This window comes from Melozone crissalis, unplaced genomic scaffold, assembly GCF_028551555.1.
Source record: "Melozone crissalis strain CALT ecotype California unplaced genomic scaffold, PUWL_Pcris_2 ptg000017l_1, whole genome shotgun sequence".
NCBI lineage: Eukaryota > Metazoa > Chordata > Aves > Passeriformes > Passerellidae > Melozone > Melozone crissalis.
In genome coordinates, this window is record NW_026535795.1 from 3,219,856 (window position 1) to 3,235,907 (window position 16,052).

The following is a 16,052-nucleotide window of genomic DNA, read 5'->3' on the forward strand; positions in this document are numbered from 1 at the left end:
CGGGCAGGGCGGCGAGGGGCCCAAGGGCTTCCCCTGCAGCCCTGAGGCCGCACAGAGCAGAGGTCTAAAAAGCCACGGTGCTTCTGGATAAAAGGCGTTTATTACAAACCACGCTTTCCAGCGACGATTAAACTCTGTTTATTAGCCCTCTTTGTTCCCGAAACGCTCCGCGGAGGCACCTCCGGCCACGGGAGCCCCCGAGGAGCGGCGGCGCGGAGCCTCCCCCCGCGGCCCCTCACGGCGGGGCCGGGCTCACGTCAGCCGCCGCCGCAGCCTCTCCGCGGGCCCCTCCGTGCTGCATCATCCCGCCTCCCGCCCGCCCTGCCCGGCAGCGTGTGCGCCGCCAGCCGCCGCCCGACCGCCGCCCGCGCCTGTCCCCGCTCCGGGGCCGCCGGGACAGTGTGACCACCCAGGGGAGGGTGAAACAGCGCCCGAGCGAAGAGCGAACGAGCAGTCGGGAGAGGGTGAACGGGCACCCGGGCGAGGAGTGAACCCGGCACCGGGCGCGCCCCTCGCCCGCCTTCCCTCCTCCCTCCCTTCCTCCCTCCCTCCCCTCTTCCTTCCCCTCCCTCCCCGTCCCTTCCTCTCTCCGCCTGGTGCCGCCACCGCCGAGGAGGAGGAGGAGGAGGAACATGGCGAAAGCGGAGCAGGTCCTGAGCCTCGAACCGCAGCACGAGCTCAAATTCAAAGGTACGAGGCGGCCGCCGCCATCCCTCGCCGCCGCTCCCCGCGCCGGGCGGGCGGCGCGGCCTCGCTCGGGGCCCGCTCCCGGCAGCCATTTTCCGGGGGCCGGGCACCGCCGGCAGCTAAAATGTCCTTCAGCGCCGCGCCCGCCGCCCCGCCGGGGCCCCCCGCCCGCCTCGGAGCCGCCCCCGGCCCGCGGGGGTCCCCCCGCGCCGCCCTCAGCGCTGCCGCAGCCGCGGCGCGGGTGGGGGCGGCTCGCGGGGCCGGCGCGGGGGGGTCCCGGCCGCGCCTTCCCCGGGCGGCAGCGGGAACACCGGGCTGTGCCCGCCTGACCTTCCCGGGGGCGGCGGCCGCGGACAGGGGGGGACCCCGCGGGGCAGCGGCGGAGCTGGGCTGCGTCCCCCAGGCCCCGCCGGGGGTGTGTGCGCGGCCCCGGCCGAAAGATCTGGTGCTGGAATGTAGGACGGCGATGTCCGTGAGGTGGGACTGGGAACTCAGGTGCCACAAACCCCAGGAACGGATAAAGGGCTTAATCAAAAGACAAAATCGGGAAATTGCTTGCAATGGGGCCTTTTAAGTGTTCTGCGTGGGTCTTCTGTATAGAATCTAGACCGAGGAAGGATGTTGGGAATAAGATAACGAATAAGGGTTTCTTCTGTAATGTGTCCCAGGCAGTGTGGGGTTGCAATCATGTCTCTGGCCAAAAACGCGAGGCCTCTGGCCAGGTGCTGGGCAGCACTTCCTGGCTTTTCCTGCTTATTATTATAATTTAGCAAGCTGTTTGGCTAAATAAGCCACGAATAGGCTGCCTGTGCAAAAATCCATCGTTTAAATAAAAGTCTTGAATGGGTTTGGGCTCCCACTGGCACTGAAATTCCTGCCTTGCAGCCTAACAGCACAGCTGTAATACAATATTCTGGGATTACAAATAAGCAATCAGCAAGTTTATTTATGCCACCAGAGTCAGAGGTGTTTTATAGCTTCACTTGATTATCTGGCAAATAAGCTTCTTTTTTAAAAATGGGAATCTGTTTATTGGCCTCTGGCAAAAATAATACTCCTTTAAAAAAAGCTTTCATGTACATTTTTAAATATAGAGGAGGTCTTTCCCAGTTTTTATTAGTAAATATATTTGAACTATTAATACAAAGTGGGTTTTCTCAAACAGCCTGTTAATAAACACTGGGGGGAATGAATATATCTTTGTTGTAAGCTGAAGTTGTTATGGCAGCAGTATCAAACATGCTTAAGAAGGAAACTATTGTTGTTTTGACGTTCTTTGTGTTAAGTATGATTAGATTAAAATCACCTTTTGTTCTGGATAAAATTGCTTTCAGCAAACAAGCAAATCCAAGCTCAGGTGGGCAAAAAGTGGGCCCTTAATTGGTGCTGACTTGCTAATGAGACATAATTGTGGTTCAGGGTTTGTTTTTCATTCTTTTCTTCATCACAGGTAGATATAAACCTTGCCAGACTCTGCTTTTTCTTGAAGTAATGATAATTTGTCAGGCTGTCTTTCTTTCAGATGAGGTTCTGGGCTAAAGAACCAGTAGCCATTGAAGTTAAATCAACTAACCATAGCGCTTTTGGTTGCCAGATCTTTAGCCAGCAGCGCACACTCCTTATGGCATAAAATGCTGCTTGACTAACTGCAGCTATTAAATGGCTTAGTTTCAAAGTACACTTAAATATTAATGTTCAAACAGACTTAATGCTGTGGGCAGCATTCATATGCTTTGGCAATACCTGTGCCTTACAGTCCTTTCTAGCAAGCAGTGCTGACCGCTGCCCTTCATTCAGGAAACACCAGGTTGAAGTATTCATGAAGTAAATTGTGCTCTAAGCGTTTCTTGCCCTACTAATCTTGTGATGACATACTGCCCAGTGATAGGGCTGAAATGATATTGTTACCTTTGTAAATAGTTGCATTTATTTCCAGAGTGTTCCTTGGCCCCGTACAAGTAGATCCAGGCTGACAGAGGTCATGGAGTTGCTGACTGGTACAGGCATCCTTGTGGTGTGTGCTGAAAGACATGGTACTCAATGTAGGAAACTGAGATTGGGCTCTAAACCTAATACTGGAAATGGCGAAGGGCTGAATCCCAATGCAGACAGGTAGAAAAGGCAGAAAATTGTTCGCTCTGATGCTGTTGAAAGGCTCTGTGTAGCTCTTCAGTATAAAATTTAGAGGGAGGTAGGATGTCAGGAATAATATGGTGAATGAGGATGTCTTCTATAATGTGTCCCAATCACTTTCGGTTGCAACCATGGCCTGCACTTTCACTTCTAAAGGGTTGAAAACCATTTTATAGAAGCTTTTGTAGCCCCTTGGTTTTGCAGTGAATCTCATAAATTCATTTGGTGCTCTGTTTCAAAATACCGTGCTTGTGTCTCGTTTGAAAAAAAAATCAAAGGAGTTTTTCATGCTGGAATTTTTTTTTCACAGCATGTGAACATGAGCAGGGGTTGTCTTTCCTCCCGCCTCGCATCTCCTACAGCAGAGCACACATGCTCCAAAATAGCATCAGCGTGTGCTGTGCTGAAATGCAGCTGTGAGTCGTGGGAGGCAGAACACCATTAGGTGGCTGAAGGTGCCCACTTCTTGCCCTCTTCTCTGGTGCTGTGTGAAATAGGAGCTTCACTGGCTTGCCAGCGACTTCCTCCACTTCTTGGTCATTGTAGGCTTGCAAAAAAATTATCCAGCTAAAGGTTTACAGCTCAGCGTTCACTGGTAACAAATGGTGAAAAAGAGCATTGTTGATATATATGACATTTAAATTTATGTTTCCCTTTCTTTCTTCTTTTTTTTCAATCTAAGAGATGACATTAATCTGCCAAGAATTTGTTACAACATTCGGGGCTCTGACTTTAAGAATCGCTAGATTTAAAGCTGAACAAGGATGTGGAATTGTGCTGCAGGAGCCTCCTGCCCCTCACAGGATGGCTGCCCACCGAGGCTGATCTGTCTTTTCACCATATGTGCCCACCAGGACTAGAGATCGGCTGTTTAATGCCAGCAAGTAAAATTTTGTTATAATTTAGTGTATTTTAGGACTGCCCTGGGTTTGTAGTGTTTGAGGTGCTGCTGGGGCAGTGTTGCTCAGGAGGGGTGGCACAGATGGGCTGTGGCGGAGGCTGAGGGACATTTTGGTGGCGTTTCTGGAGGTTTGCTCCAGGTTAGGCTGGACTTATGACTCAGCACTCTGTCCGTGCTCCCCAAGTGGCTCCCGGCAGTACTGCCAAGCAGGGATTAGTGCCTGCTAAACTCTGCAGGTCGTGCCAGTTGGAAATGCAGGTTCCTGTCCCCAGTATGTGATCCTGGACCTATGCAATATGTCACTGTGTAGCTTTGCTTTCTGCTAGGGGCACAACAATGAACCTGAGCAATGAACCGATCCTCTCTGCTGCTAACAGAGCCCCTGACCTGGGGCTGTCACCTGTCAGTGGCTCAGGGACAAGCCCTGGCTACCTCAGAGCTGCAGCCCAAAGGTGTGGCCTCGGCCTGTATCGGTGTACTCAGTCCAGCAGTGCATCTGCAGCATTGAAATGTTCAGAATTCAGTGTTTACCCCAGTCCTGTGCAGTTTGTGTTTCCGTGGTGGGGTGGCTGCCACTCCCTGCTGAGACACTCGGAGCTCCTCCAGGTCAGCCTGAGAGAACTCCAGCCAGATCTGCTCATTGCAGTGAGGGTGTGCAAAGGAATATCCCCCTATCCTGTGTGTGACAGGAATATCCCTTTCTACCAGATAGCAGGCTAAGGCTCTTCAGTGCAACAGGCCAGTAACATTTGGGATGTGAGATTAGTGTTTGCTGAAGCTGCTGCTGCCAAGTCTCAGAAGAGAGGTTCAGGGCATGTGCACTGTTCACTTACATCTCTGTCCCTGTCCTGAACCACTGGGAATGGTTGAATCTCTCCTGCACTGAAGGTATTGGGAGGAATTTGACTGCGTGCTCATTGTCTCCTGTATTTGATAAATAGGAATTTCTAGTCACAGGCCATGTTTAAGAATGTGAAATAGTGACATTATTGTGAGTAGTTGGCTGTTTAGGATAATTAATATGCATCTTTGAAGTTGAATGTTTATATGCTGTTTTCTTTAAACTCTTAAAGGCCTCCTGGTATTCACAGCAGAATGGCAGCCAGTTCTAGGATTTCTTTACTCTTTGAAGGCTGCTGTGCCAATGGCTGTCTGCTTTCCTGCTGAAAAATGTACCAGCCCTTGCTTCCCTTTGTCTGGCCTGATTCCAAGTCAAGTCATTGTTACCGCATTAAATACGAGTAAACCTTTGCATCTCTCTACATATTTGAATTTAATTATCAAATCATAGTCTTGAAAAGGGGACATAGTATTTAAATAACAGGCAGGCTTCCTAAATCTACACAAATTTATCCTAAAATATATCCCAGTTATCAAAGAAAATCAGTCTTTTTCTGGTGCAGTTAATGATGCACTCACTTTTCTTGCAGTTTAGCTAAAATCAATAACTTATTCTATTAAACATTTGTTTAGTTGCACAGACCTGCTGCATCTCACTGAATTACTCTGATTTCATGTGCTCCATTGGTTTTATAATTAATTCATCACTTTGCATAGTCTCTTCACTTTAGAAGAGAGGTGTTAAGAGGGAAAAAACTGGAGGTAAGAGAGGGTAGTGATGCATTGTGCATTTTTTACAACACATCTCTTTTTTGAAAGGTGGAATAAGTTGAAGATTGTGCTTCTCTTGTGCTTTCTTAATCTGCTGATGTCCTGTACACTAGAGACACAGCACTGAACAGCTCCACTGGGAAATGAGAAAGGAATTGTACATGTGGACTACCAGAAATTTGAAACTTTGAATAGGATGGTTGGAGCACCAAAGAACAATTGAGATGTGTGAAGCAATCAAGGAGGTTTAACTGCATTTTCTGCTAAATTTAATTAATGTATTTAGGTCTCCCAAGACTATTTCCAAAAATACCACAATCTCCTTGAAGGCTTTGGTCAATGTGATTTACGGGTTAAGGACTTTTGAATAATTTTATACTGCACAGATTTTAAGAATTCTAGTTGAAGTTATGAGCATTAATAGGATCAAAGTATTACTATTTCAGGGAAAGACCTAATGCAGTGACAAAATTTGTTACTTGGCCATTGCTTCTCTTAGTTTTGTGGGGTTTGGTGTTTTAAATGTGGTCAACTCCTTGCCTTTACTGTACAGAATGGGCCACATACATTCACAACTTCCTGTTCCTTGGGAATCCTGTGTTTGTCCATGGATTTTCAGCTCACTTTGAGCTATGGAGCTATTGTAATGATACATGAAAAAGTTTTTCAAGTTTGTTATTTAAAGCTCATCAGGATGGCAGCCTGCCAGTCTGATTTGGTTGCTGCGCTGTGACCTCTATTCATCACTTCAGAAGATAGATCTGATAACAGATTATATTGAAAATACAGATGGAAGGGGTGGCTCTCTCAAGTCCTGGGAGCATGGCTATCATGGCAAAATGAAGACACACTTAATGTGTCAGAGTGGATGCAGGTTCACACTGGTACTTAGCAGTAAATTGTATTTACCAGCTGCTGCCCTGCATGCCATGTGCAGTGTCCTGTCACCCGTGAAAGGAATATAGAGTAGAAATTTATACAGCAGCTTCTGATAGTGCCTCCTCACTGGAAAATAAATTATTACCTATTTTTCCTCACAGTGCAAGATTCATAAATTAAAAACTTACCAGTAACCATGTAATGCCTTATTTCTTTTAAAATAGGTTAGCTGCCATTAAATACAAGAGTGAATTCTGTTTAATTGCTCTCTAATTCAGAATTAGGATTGTAAAAATTCAAGTACAAACCTTTAAATAGATTGTCAGATCTGTTTTGAAACTCAACTGGAAAAAAGGCATCATCACCATAGCGAATGATCCAACTTCATGAGCTCAGGTCAGCTTACATCTATGAACAAATACCCAATTTTAAAAGCAGCTTAATTTGTTCTATGCAGCCAGCTCTGGAAGGTATTGATTGCATCAAATGAGTTTTGGATCAAATGAGCAACTTCTACATATGTTATAATGCAGTTTTTGTGGGAAACAGGGCGAGGGAGGGTTTGTCCTGTTGCTGAGTGCCTCTGAGCACAGCTTTCTGCCCAGCTGAGGCCGTGCAGGCATCAAATGACCCTTGCTAATTCTGCCCACATCTTGCAGTCACACTCATTTTCTACTATCTTGTTACCATGTTGGTCTTATGTTTGCTGCCTGCTGGGTACAGCTAATAACTGCTGAATGCATTTCATAGTTGGTACAATAACAGCCTCTTTACTTTGCCTGTCAGTGTGACTGCTTGGCTTTGAAAGCCTTATTGATGGTGTTTGCAACACTTCTGTTTGTGGTGACAGCTGTTCTTTCAGACTTAAATTTCATCTTTGTGTTTGTAAGAAACGTGATCTTTAACATCATCATCTTGCTGCTGCAATTGTTGTTTTGTTGGGTTTTTTCTGCAAGTAAATCCTCGCTGATGAGGTCAGGAACTCTTCCCAGTCAGAGCCCTCTCCCCTCTAGGTGAGGGACTGGCACTGCAGTGACAGTTCCTGCCACAACACTGAAGGTCCTTTGTCTTCCTTGTGATGACCAGAGGCAGAAAGGGAGCTTATTTTACATTCATATATGAATATTTAACTACCAGTTTGTCCAAGCTAGAGGTTAGATTCACGCTAAGTCTTTTCCTCTGGCATTTGACCCAGTATTTTTCAATATATAAACTCTTTCAGTGCTCTGCAGACCAAGATGTCTGTAGAGCCATGTAAGATACTTTCTGAGATGCCTGGGATGTTGTTGAGTTTAAAATTTGGCCTGTTAGGCAGCCTTTTGTAAGGAGGGATTTGTGCCGTGGGTCTGGAGCAGCTGTCCCAGTCCTTGGTGTCCCTGGCAGTGTGTGCAGAGCAATTCCCCATTGCCCTGTGGGGTTCAGGGCTGCACACCTGCCCGAGTGTGGCTCTGTGTTCACACCAGCAGCACCCACCAGCCTGAGGATGCTCTGTTCTTTCTCTGTTAGAGCTGTTCTGAACATTGCTCAGTTCAGCTGGAATTCTCCTGGCCTCAAACTCATTTGTACAGATTGGGTACTGCTGCTGCCTGCAGTACTTACCCCACGTTTTTATAAATACTTTATGAAAATAATCTCTTTGCTAAACTACTTTAGTGTCTAGTTCTCTGAGTCCCTCATACCATGGTGCATGGATTAAAGATTTTATCATTCTAAATTTAATCCTGTTTTCTTGGTTGGTTTCCACGAGGGGTGGAAAAATAGAGAAGGAGGAGGTTTGCCTGGTGATCCAGTTATTTAGGATGCAGATTATAAAATCATGTAGGTGTGGGGATCACTATGGAGCCAAATCTTGTGTTTTTGCAAGCAATTGAAAAGACAAATTAGTTGTGCTTGTAGAAGGCATGTCAAATGACTATGTAATTCTTCTAAGAAAAAAAAAATGCACTTTCTTGTTTTTCCCAAGACTGCTCCTTTTTTCATCACACCGGTTAGCTTCATCCTTGCTGGTGCTTCTGATGTTTGTCCCAGCTGTTCACCCTCCCCCTTGTGCCGTTTCATGTTTGTTGTCTGTTGATATTTGTAGTTAGTGCTTCTTGTGATATGTGAATTAACAATATATTTTGTGTTTTCTCAAAACATTTGCATTTCCTCTGGATTGTGATTTCTCTTCTTCTGGCCTTTCTGTATTTTTACCAGACTAGGAGCAAGGATCTAAGAGCAGTAACATTTTCTTCCTCTTAATTTTTCTATAGCTGGTTTTACACTGTGCTTAGTGATGTCATACAGTGGTGCAGATGATCACAGAATCATGGAATTGTTTAGGTTGGAAAAGGCAGAAGTTTAGGCTTGAAGAACACAACTTGACATTTGTTTCTTGTTCTATGCCACACATATAAACTGTCAGATTTTTTGTTCTGATTACATTTTCTCTGTGCTGCTGGCTAAATTTCTGATTTTGTTTTGGGGGTTTTTTCCCTTTTTTTTTTTTTCTTTTTTCTTTTCTTTTTTTTTTTTTTTTTCCTTTTTTTTTCCTTTTTTTCCTTTCCTGAGTAGCTCCCTGGAATATATCTTGCTAAGCTCAGGATTCCTTCCTTTTTTGTAGCCATAAATAGTATCCCGCTGCCTATTTTATGTGGCTTGGGTTTTTTTTAACTTATTAGAAAAGCAGCTATTCTTTGTGCATCCCGAGAATATCTAATTGTGTTTGTTTCTTCTGGTATTTTCGACTTATGCACAGTTTTGCACTTTAAAATATTTGCTCATTTGCTATTTAAGCTGCACATCAAATTTCTCTATTTGAGGAGTATATGTGAGAGTAAAATTAGAGCAGTTAAGTTGCTCCTTCCCTAACATTTTAAAGTGCATTTGAAATGGAGATTAGTGATGAAATTAGACCAGGAAAAAATCACTTTAGAAGAAAAAGTGTAGCTTGGATTGGTGATTGAAATCAGGATGGTTCTTCCAGGGGAACATTTTACATTGATTTCAGTCTTTGGCAGTGGTTTTGTCAGGGAGGTTTGCACATCAAGGCTTCATTGCTCTGTTGCTGCATCCCTGCTTCTCCTGGGAGCCAGGGCTTTGTTTTTGTCCTTCCCATAGCCCGTGGATGGAGCTCCAGGCTATGTGCAAAAAGGAGATGTCTTACCTGAGTGAGTCTGGCTACGTCATGGTTATTGAAAGAGCTGCAGCTGCTGTCCCAGTGTTTCCTGAGCTGTTTTCATACCTGGACAGAGTTGGCTCCTGTGATATTTGTGTGCAGAATGAGCAGGGTAATACAATCTGTCTGGCACTCGCTCCTGAGAGGATCTGAAACAGAGATCCACCTCTGACAGCTCACCAGGGCTGCTCTCTTGTTCATGCCAGTGTGTGCAGAAATCTGGTTTGACTCCATGATGCACAGAAGATATTTCATGTTGTGTGATTTTGTTGCTGAAGTTTGCTGTAGGTGATATTTGGGTGTAGAAAAACTCTGAATAGATCAGTTGGGGAAAAAGCAAATGACACTGGTACCAAAATTATATGAAGGACATATTCTTCTATTTCTCTTGGCAAGCTTATGTGTGGCCTCTCAGTTCTTACAGCTGTGAAGTCAGACTGTTAATGATCCTCTGAGGGATAAAAGGTGACAAAAATTACATACTAACAAATACCCTGAAAACAGTCTTCAGTCTCATGTTTGTTTGGGGTTTGGGCTTTTTTCCCAATTAAGCATGAGGCGTGCTCTGAGAAAAATAGTTTATGCTAGAATAGGCCAGGGAAGGACACTGATTAATCCATCTAAATGGAGTAACTTGCTGCCAACCTTGCTCCAACTTTGGCATCTGAATCATGTAATTTTGTTGGGTTTCTGCACCTTTTTTCTTTTTTTCCTCTTAGGTCACTTTATTGATTGCATACTTTTTAAAAGAATTGCTCCACTGCATCAGCTATTGCATAGGCAGTGATGTAGATGTTGCTTCTATTTTTGTAATATTTTTTCATGCAGGCATCCACTGTTTGATACAGCAGAAGTGGAAGGGACCACTCCCCTCCTGTCACTTTGTTTCAAGGGCTCTTTTGGATGAGGATGTGGGTGCTGGGAGTGAAGACATTGATTCCACAGGGCCGGGGGGGGGGGGGGGTTGTAGCTAGTTCCTTTTAAAATCTGAGCTGAGGTCAAAAGGTTGGCATGTGGTTTACACAAGGATTTTTAAAAAAATAATTACCAAATTTGGGGGATTTGGGCTGTCTCAGTGAGTTACTTGTGAAATCAGATATTTATGCAACACAGGCTTTTCTTGCTTCTGATTTTTTGGCTTCTTTGATTTCAAAAGTTGCGGATGCTCACTTAATTATGAGAGTCTCCAGAGCCAGATGATGATGATGATTAAACCTTGGCACACAGTACTTTTTAAAACACTAATCTTCACAAGATTCTGTGTAATTAGGTAAGTATTCTCCTTACTTGACTGAGAGGGAAACTATAAGGGTCCAAACCTGCTTCTGTTTTGGAGCTGCTGTCAACTCTTAAGGCTCTTAATAGCAGAAGATCAAGCCCTGAAGTGATTTGTCTAAAGACAAGTAAGGTGGTGGGAGAGTTTGATTGGATCTTGGGTGTTGTTGATTCTCAGGCACCTGCCTGATAGCTCAAGATGTCTTGCTTGACATTTCAGCTCTTTTCATTTCAGTGTTTATCTTCAAAGGTCATCAGCTTTATATATGACTTTAAAAGAAGCATGCAGTAAGTCAGGGTCCTCACCTGTTATTGAGCCCTCTTGCACATCACTGCTGGTTTTATTTTGCCTGTCTCTCTTATTCTGATAGACATCCACAGAAATAAAATGGGAGAGCCCATGGAAATAAAATGAAATCACTTGGTGTTGTCAGGGGCAGTAAAGGAATTGAGAAACCACTGGGATGTGAAGATGAGAAGTTGCAGGTGGAAAGACTGAAGTGATCAGAGGGAGACAGGGGTATGGTGGCTGTTGGGTGGTGCTGACCCCTCCTTCTAGAGCAGGGCAAGGGGCATCCCAGATTGAGGGGCTGGCAGAGCTGGGGGAGGCACTTAATGCCATGGGAGAGGGGCCAGTGTAGGGGTAGGGTGGGGAGGGGATGAGTGTCATGTTCAGGCCCCATCCTTTCCCCTCACACAGGGCCAGTGTGACTCTTTCACTGGTTTAATTACAGCTCCATGTGGACATCTACCAGTCACATGTAGGATTTGGGCTCTTGAGAATAGTCACAAAACAATTTAAGTTTCCCCTCTATTGCTTTCTACCATCTCCCTTATTAAAGATTCTTCAGTTACCTTTGTATGGCTGATTAATGTGTCAGGTGATTAATGACTTTCATCTGACACATCAGTGGGATTAAACATGGTGCAATACATCCTTCCCCTCCTATTATTGCATTCCACTGCTGTCCACAGAGGAAGTACAAGAGAGGTTATCTCATGAGGAGCTCTGCCTGTATTTCTGGCTGTTTCCAATTACCTTGCTGTTGGATACATGTCTGTGGTGAGCTGGAGTTGCAAAAGTTGTTTAGGGCTCGATGCTGAAAGTGCATCTAAAACACTCTGGGAATGGGCAACTTGATAAGAATTTATTCTTAGTCTTGTGGATCAATGGTTGCCAGTTGTATCAAGTATTCCTGCAGTGCTTTTCTTTGAAGAGTTCACTACTTTTTTTTAGGATTGCCTAGCTTTTAGCAGATGAGAATTTGCATTAAATTTAAGTACAGACAAAATGATGAATGTGCCTTAATTACTTTCAGCAGCTATGCCAGCACTACAAGTGTGACTGCAGCACGTATGCCCAGATGTGCTTGCAAGCTTTAACCTGCAACTGTGAGACCTTAAATTGGCAGAATGCTGTGCAGGAAGATGCAGTTTCCCTGATGCCAGCTCTGAGTGCTGCTCATTCTGGCTGAAAACTGATTCTCCTTTTTCTCTTCCCCACTGCCCCCTCCCTCTCTCTGGTAAGTGGATTAATTTCCAGCCCCAGCAGCTCCTGGCTCTGCTCTTGGCCAAGCAGAGGAGCACAGTGCAGCTTGCACAGGCAGCTGGTGGAGATGAGGGGCCAGACCAGCTCCCCTCTCAGCAGTGAGATGGGCTCATGCAGGAATGAAGCAACCCTGTGGGCCAGCTGATGTGTGTAGTTAAAGATAAAGATGTAGTGATAATTGCAGGTACAGATCTACAGAGACTGTCCCTGCTGGGTTTGAACGCTCCTGCCCGAGCCTGTGCCATCAAAGCTTTCCCTCTGCTGGCACTTGTGCTGAATTCCCACATGTGCCAAACAGCATGAGGGCTGATTATTTGCCATGCCAAAGCATGGAATTTTGGTTAAGGTGAGGATGGCTGTGTTCAGATGTAGTACAAATGATGGGGCTGTGTAACGTGGTTTCTCTGAGGAGCAAGTGGCAAGGAACTCACAGTGAGTACTGTGCTCATCAAAAAGTTATCAGCCTGAATTTGCTGAAACAATTATGGGCAATTTCTATTGCAGTGAGGGTTATTTAAAATTTAAATAAAGTTGACATCATGTTCTTTTGACCTAATTCCCAGACTTTTTTATCATTACTAAAATGGTGTGGGATATTACAATGCCATACGCTGCAGCATGGCTCTCTAAGGAAAGGTTGCTACAGCACTGGTGTTTGAATAGGAAATGGACTGGAAAATTCTGAGGTAACATTGTGATCTTCAAACGTGAAGGGTTGGATTTCTGGGTGAAAAGCCACGGTTCAGTAACAACCCTGCTGAAAAGTAGTCCTATGAAAAACCAGGATACCTCTTCCTATTTGTTGTTTTATGAGTATAGAAGGTGATGTTTCCTTTCCTTTCAGTAACACTGCTAGTTTGTGTGTCACTAGATGCCCACTTTGCATTAACATGAGTTGACTTTATTTTGGCAGGAGAAAGTCACCAAGCCCTTGTGTAGTATTTCAGACTTTCAGCACCAAATTCAATTTACTACATTCTTCCATGCTCCCATGACACCCCCATGTCAGATGATGCATGTACAGACCCTGTTTCCCGTAACTTTGTCCTTGGGATGACACCAGTGGCATTCTTCTCATGATCTTTAAAAAACATGTGAGAAAAACAGTTGGGATGATTTTAAAGAGCAAATTGTCATTTGGAAAGCACCCTGCCTTAGTATCAGTTCCACTTATCTAGCGATATTATTATGAGCAATCAAAAAAACATTCAAAACAAAATAATGTGATTAAGTTAGGATTGTGGGTTTTAAGAGTCAATCTTCACTTGCTGCTTTCACCCAAGGACCATCCAGATGCACCAGTCTGGCTTTGCTGTGCTCTCAGCCCACCTTGGGAGTACAAGCATTGCCCAGGTGTGGAATAAATTTGTATCAATAGTCCATCCACTTGTAATGAGGACAGAGTTACCAGAAAGATTGTAGAGTGTTTTCTCTTCCTGTATTTTGGGTAGGATTCCCAAAGTCCCAATGCCTTGCATTGGAAAATGAAGCTGCAGGGTTGATGTGCATCTCACATGAATGTTAAAACCCACACCAGCTTTATCTGCAGTGCTCAAATCCAGATGCTGGAAAGCAAAGGTGTATTTCCAGTGCAGAATTACCTTGTGTCTCTCCTGGGATAAGTTCTCCCACATACACCAACCTCCCCAAAAACCTGTAACCTTGGCTGTAGTAATCCAACAACAGGCAACCAGGATTTCATTTCAACCCTAGCTGGCAGTCCATGGGCCTTGCTCTTAAAAGGCAGGCCAGCCAAGTGATAATATTTCACTGCCATGCCCCAGTTACCCCTGAGTAATACCCTGTGGTCTGTTTATTTTTTTCTTCAGGAGACCTTAATTGGCACGTTAATCCTGCATTTGTCTGCTGTGTTTTGCTTTGCTGCAGAGTTTGAGCAGCAGGGCCATAAGAATGAGTGTGCTTGCCCACAGGTTTGCTGGAAGCAGATGTCAACCTTCTAGTACAGTTGTGGTGGCTGTAAAACCTGTAATTTGTGGGAAATGTAGCTAAAGAAAATGTTTAGGGTTTAGTGGACAGAACAGAAGAGGAAACACCAAGAAGACAAGAAGAAATGAGTTCCGTCTGCTGAAAGGTTTTGCTGCCAAATATTTTGGTGTGATCTATGTTAGCAATAAGTAATTCCATTTGGAAATTATTTTCCACACAGAATTGTTGTCGTATTACAATTTCAAACAGCAGCTCTGTGCTGGGGCACACAAATCCCGCACATATTCGTGGATCAGCCAAGTAAAAACATGGTATTTCCCCCAGGACATCTATCCCAGCATGCAGACCAGTAAAGCACTGCTGAGGATGCAGCTGCAGATGAAGGGCTTTGTACAGCCAACCCTCCCCCTGTGCTGGAACAGCTCAAGCTGTAATTTTTTAGTAAAGACACATCCTTATTGCATAGGCATCCTATGATTTCTTCTGAAACATTTGATTTCTCCCTGTTAGGGCTATTTTGAAGATCTGCTACTGTCCTTACACACCTAAATGTTTGCTGGATTTTTCTGATGGTTTGGCTTATTTTAACTTCTTTAACAACTCATGGCTGCTTCTGGCCAGTTATTTTCCATTAGCTGAGTCTCCCTCTGCATGCATAACACAGAGAAAACTTTACAGCTGTGTTTCATTCTCTTTCACATCTCAGTGTTTCACCAGGCACAGGTCTAGTGAAACCTTTGCCGTGGGATCTGAAAATTTTATTACTTCAGATTTTTTAGCTCCCATTGCCTTGCCAAGCTGGTCTGCTCAGGGTGCAGGCAGAAGTGGTGCTGCCTTGTTGCCTGGTTGGGGTTATTATGTGTGTGATTCTTTTGAGGCTTTTCCCCTTCTAATTACTTTAAACAAATTGGATCAAGGATGGAGGTTGCAGGACTGTAGTACTGTTACAGCTGCATTAAATATTGTCTTAGGAGACAAATTTGTGTAGAATAAGAAGCAAACTTAAATTACATCAAGGCATCCATGCTGGCAGAGCAGGGTGGTGGAATGCTGCCTGCCGGTATTGTTATTGTCATCATCATTCACCCTTTTTCAATATTAGGGTTGCCATTTCTGCAAGGAAAAGTTTGATGCTTTTTTTTGGACTAATTTGCTTTTACTCCTGAGGACAAATGAAGGTATTTTATTCAGGCCTCAAATTGATCACTTCTATGGAGAAGACAGTTGATCAAAGTGTGGTTATATTTCTTTTAATTTTACTTCTTTACCATCTGTGAAGCACTGTAGTTGTGTGCTACCTGTCTGATTTATCAGTGTCTTGTAGGAAATCAGCCTTTCTTCAGCCTGAGGGATTTGGGAGTTTCAATTAGGTGGTGAGCCTGAGAGAAAAGGATTTGCCTGCACTTGATTTGCAGAACTTGACAATGGTTTGATTTTGGCTTTGCTAATATGGAAATTTTCACCAGTGCTCTCAGTGTCCAAAAATTTTTCTTATTTCCACATGGTTATTTCCTGTCCTGGGTGAGGTAGGCTACTTTATTTCTTCAGGTTTATAATTTCTAGTTGCCAAGACAGTTTATAAAAAAATAAAAGAACTTGGTAGGCAAAAGGAGATGCACTCTGTATGCTTGTCTTGCTGTTTTTGATGTGGCATTCCTGAGAACCTGGAGGAATCCTGGTTCTGTGGAGGTCCAGCTTCATGTGCAGATGGATCTGTGGTAGTCCTTGGTTAACAAACTGTGCTGTACTCACTGCTTACACCTACAGCATGGGTATATGTGGGATCTCTGCTAGCCTGGGCTTCTGGGACTAGAATGGAGCAACTGTGACACAGCAGGGAATTTGGCATCCTTTGAATGCCATGTTGTGGTGTTGGCACAATGTGTGCATGATTTCCCCCTTTTGTTTTGCTG

At 44.5% G+C, this 16,052-nt stretch overlaps 1 protein-coding gene across 1 annotated transcript in view; it reads left to right on the top strand.

The window, feature by feature from the left end:
• Positions 1–357: 357 nt before the first annotated feature.
• The window catches only part of VAPB (VAMP associated protein B and C), a 33,099-nt gene continuing 17,404 nt past the window's right edge, over positions 358–16,052 (top strand). The window contains exon 1 of the mRNA XM_054274494.1: positions 358–690. Within this exon, the coding sequence (XP_054130469.1) occupies positions 633–690 (58 nt within the window). The 5' untranslated portion in view covers positions 358–632. The remainder of the gene's footprint in view (positions 691–16,052) is intronic.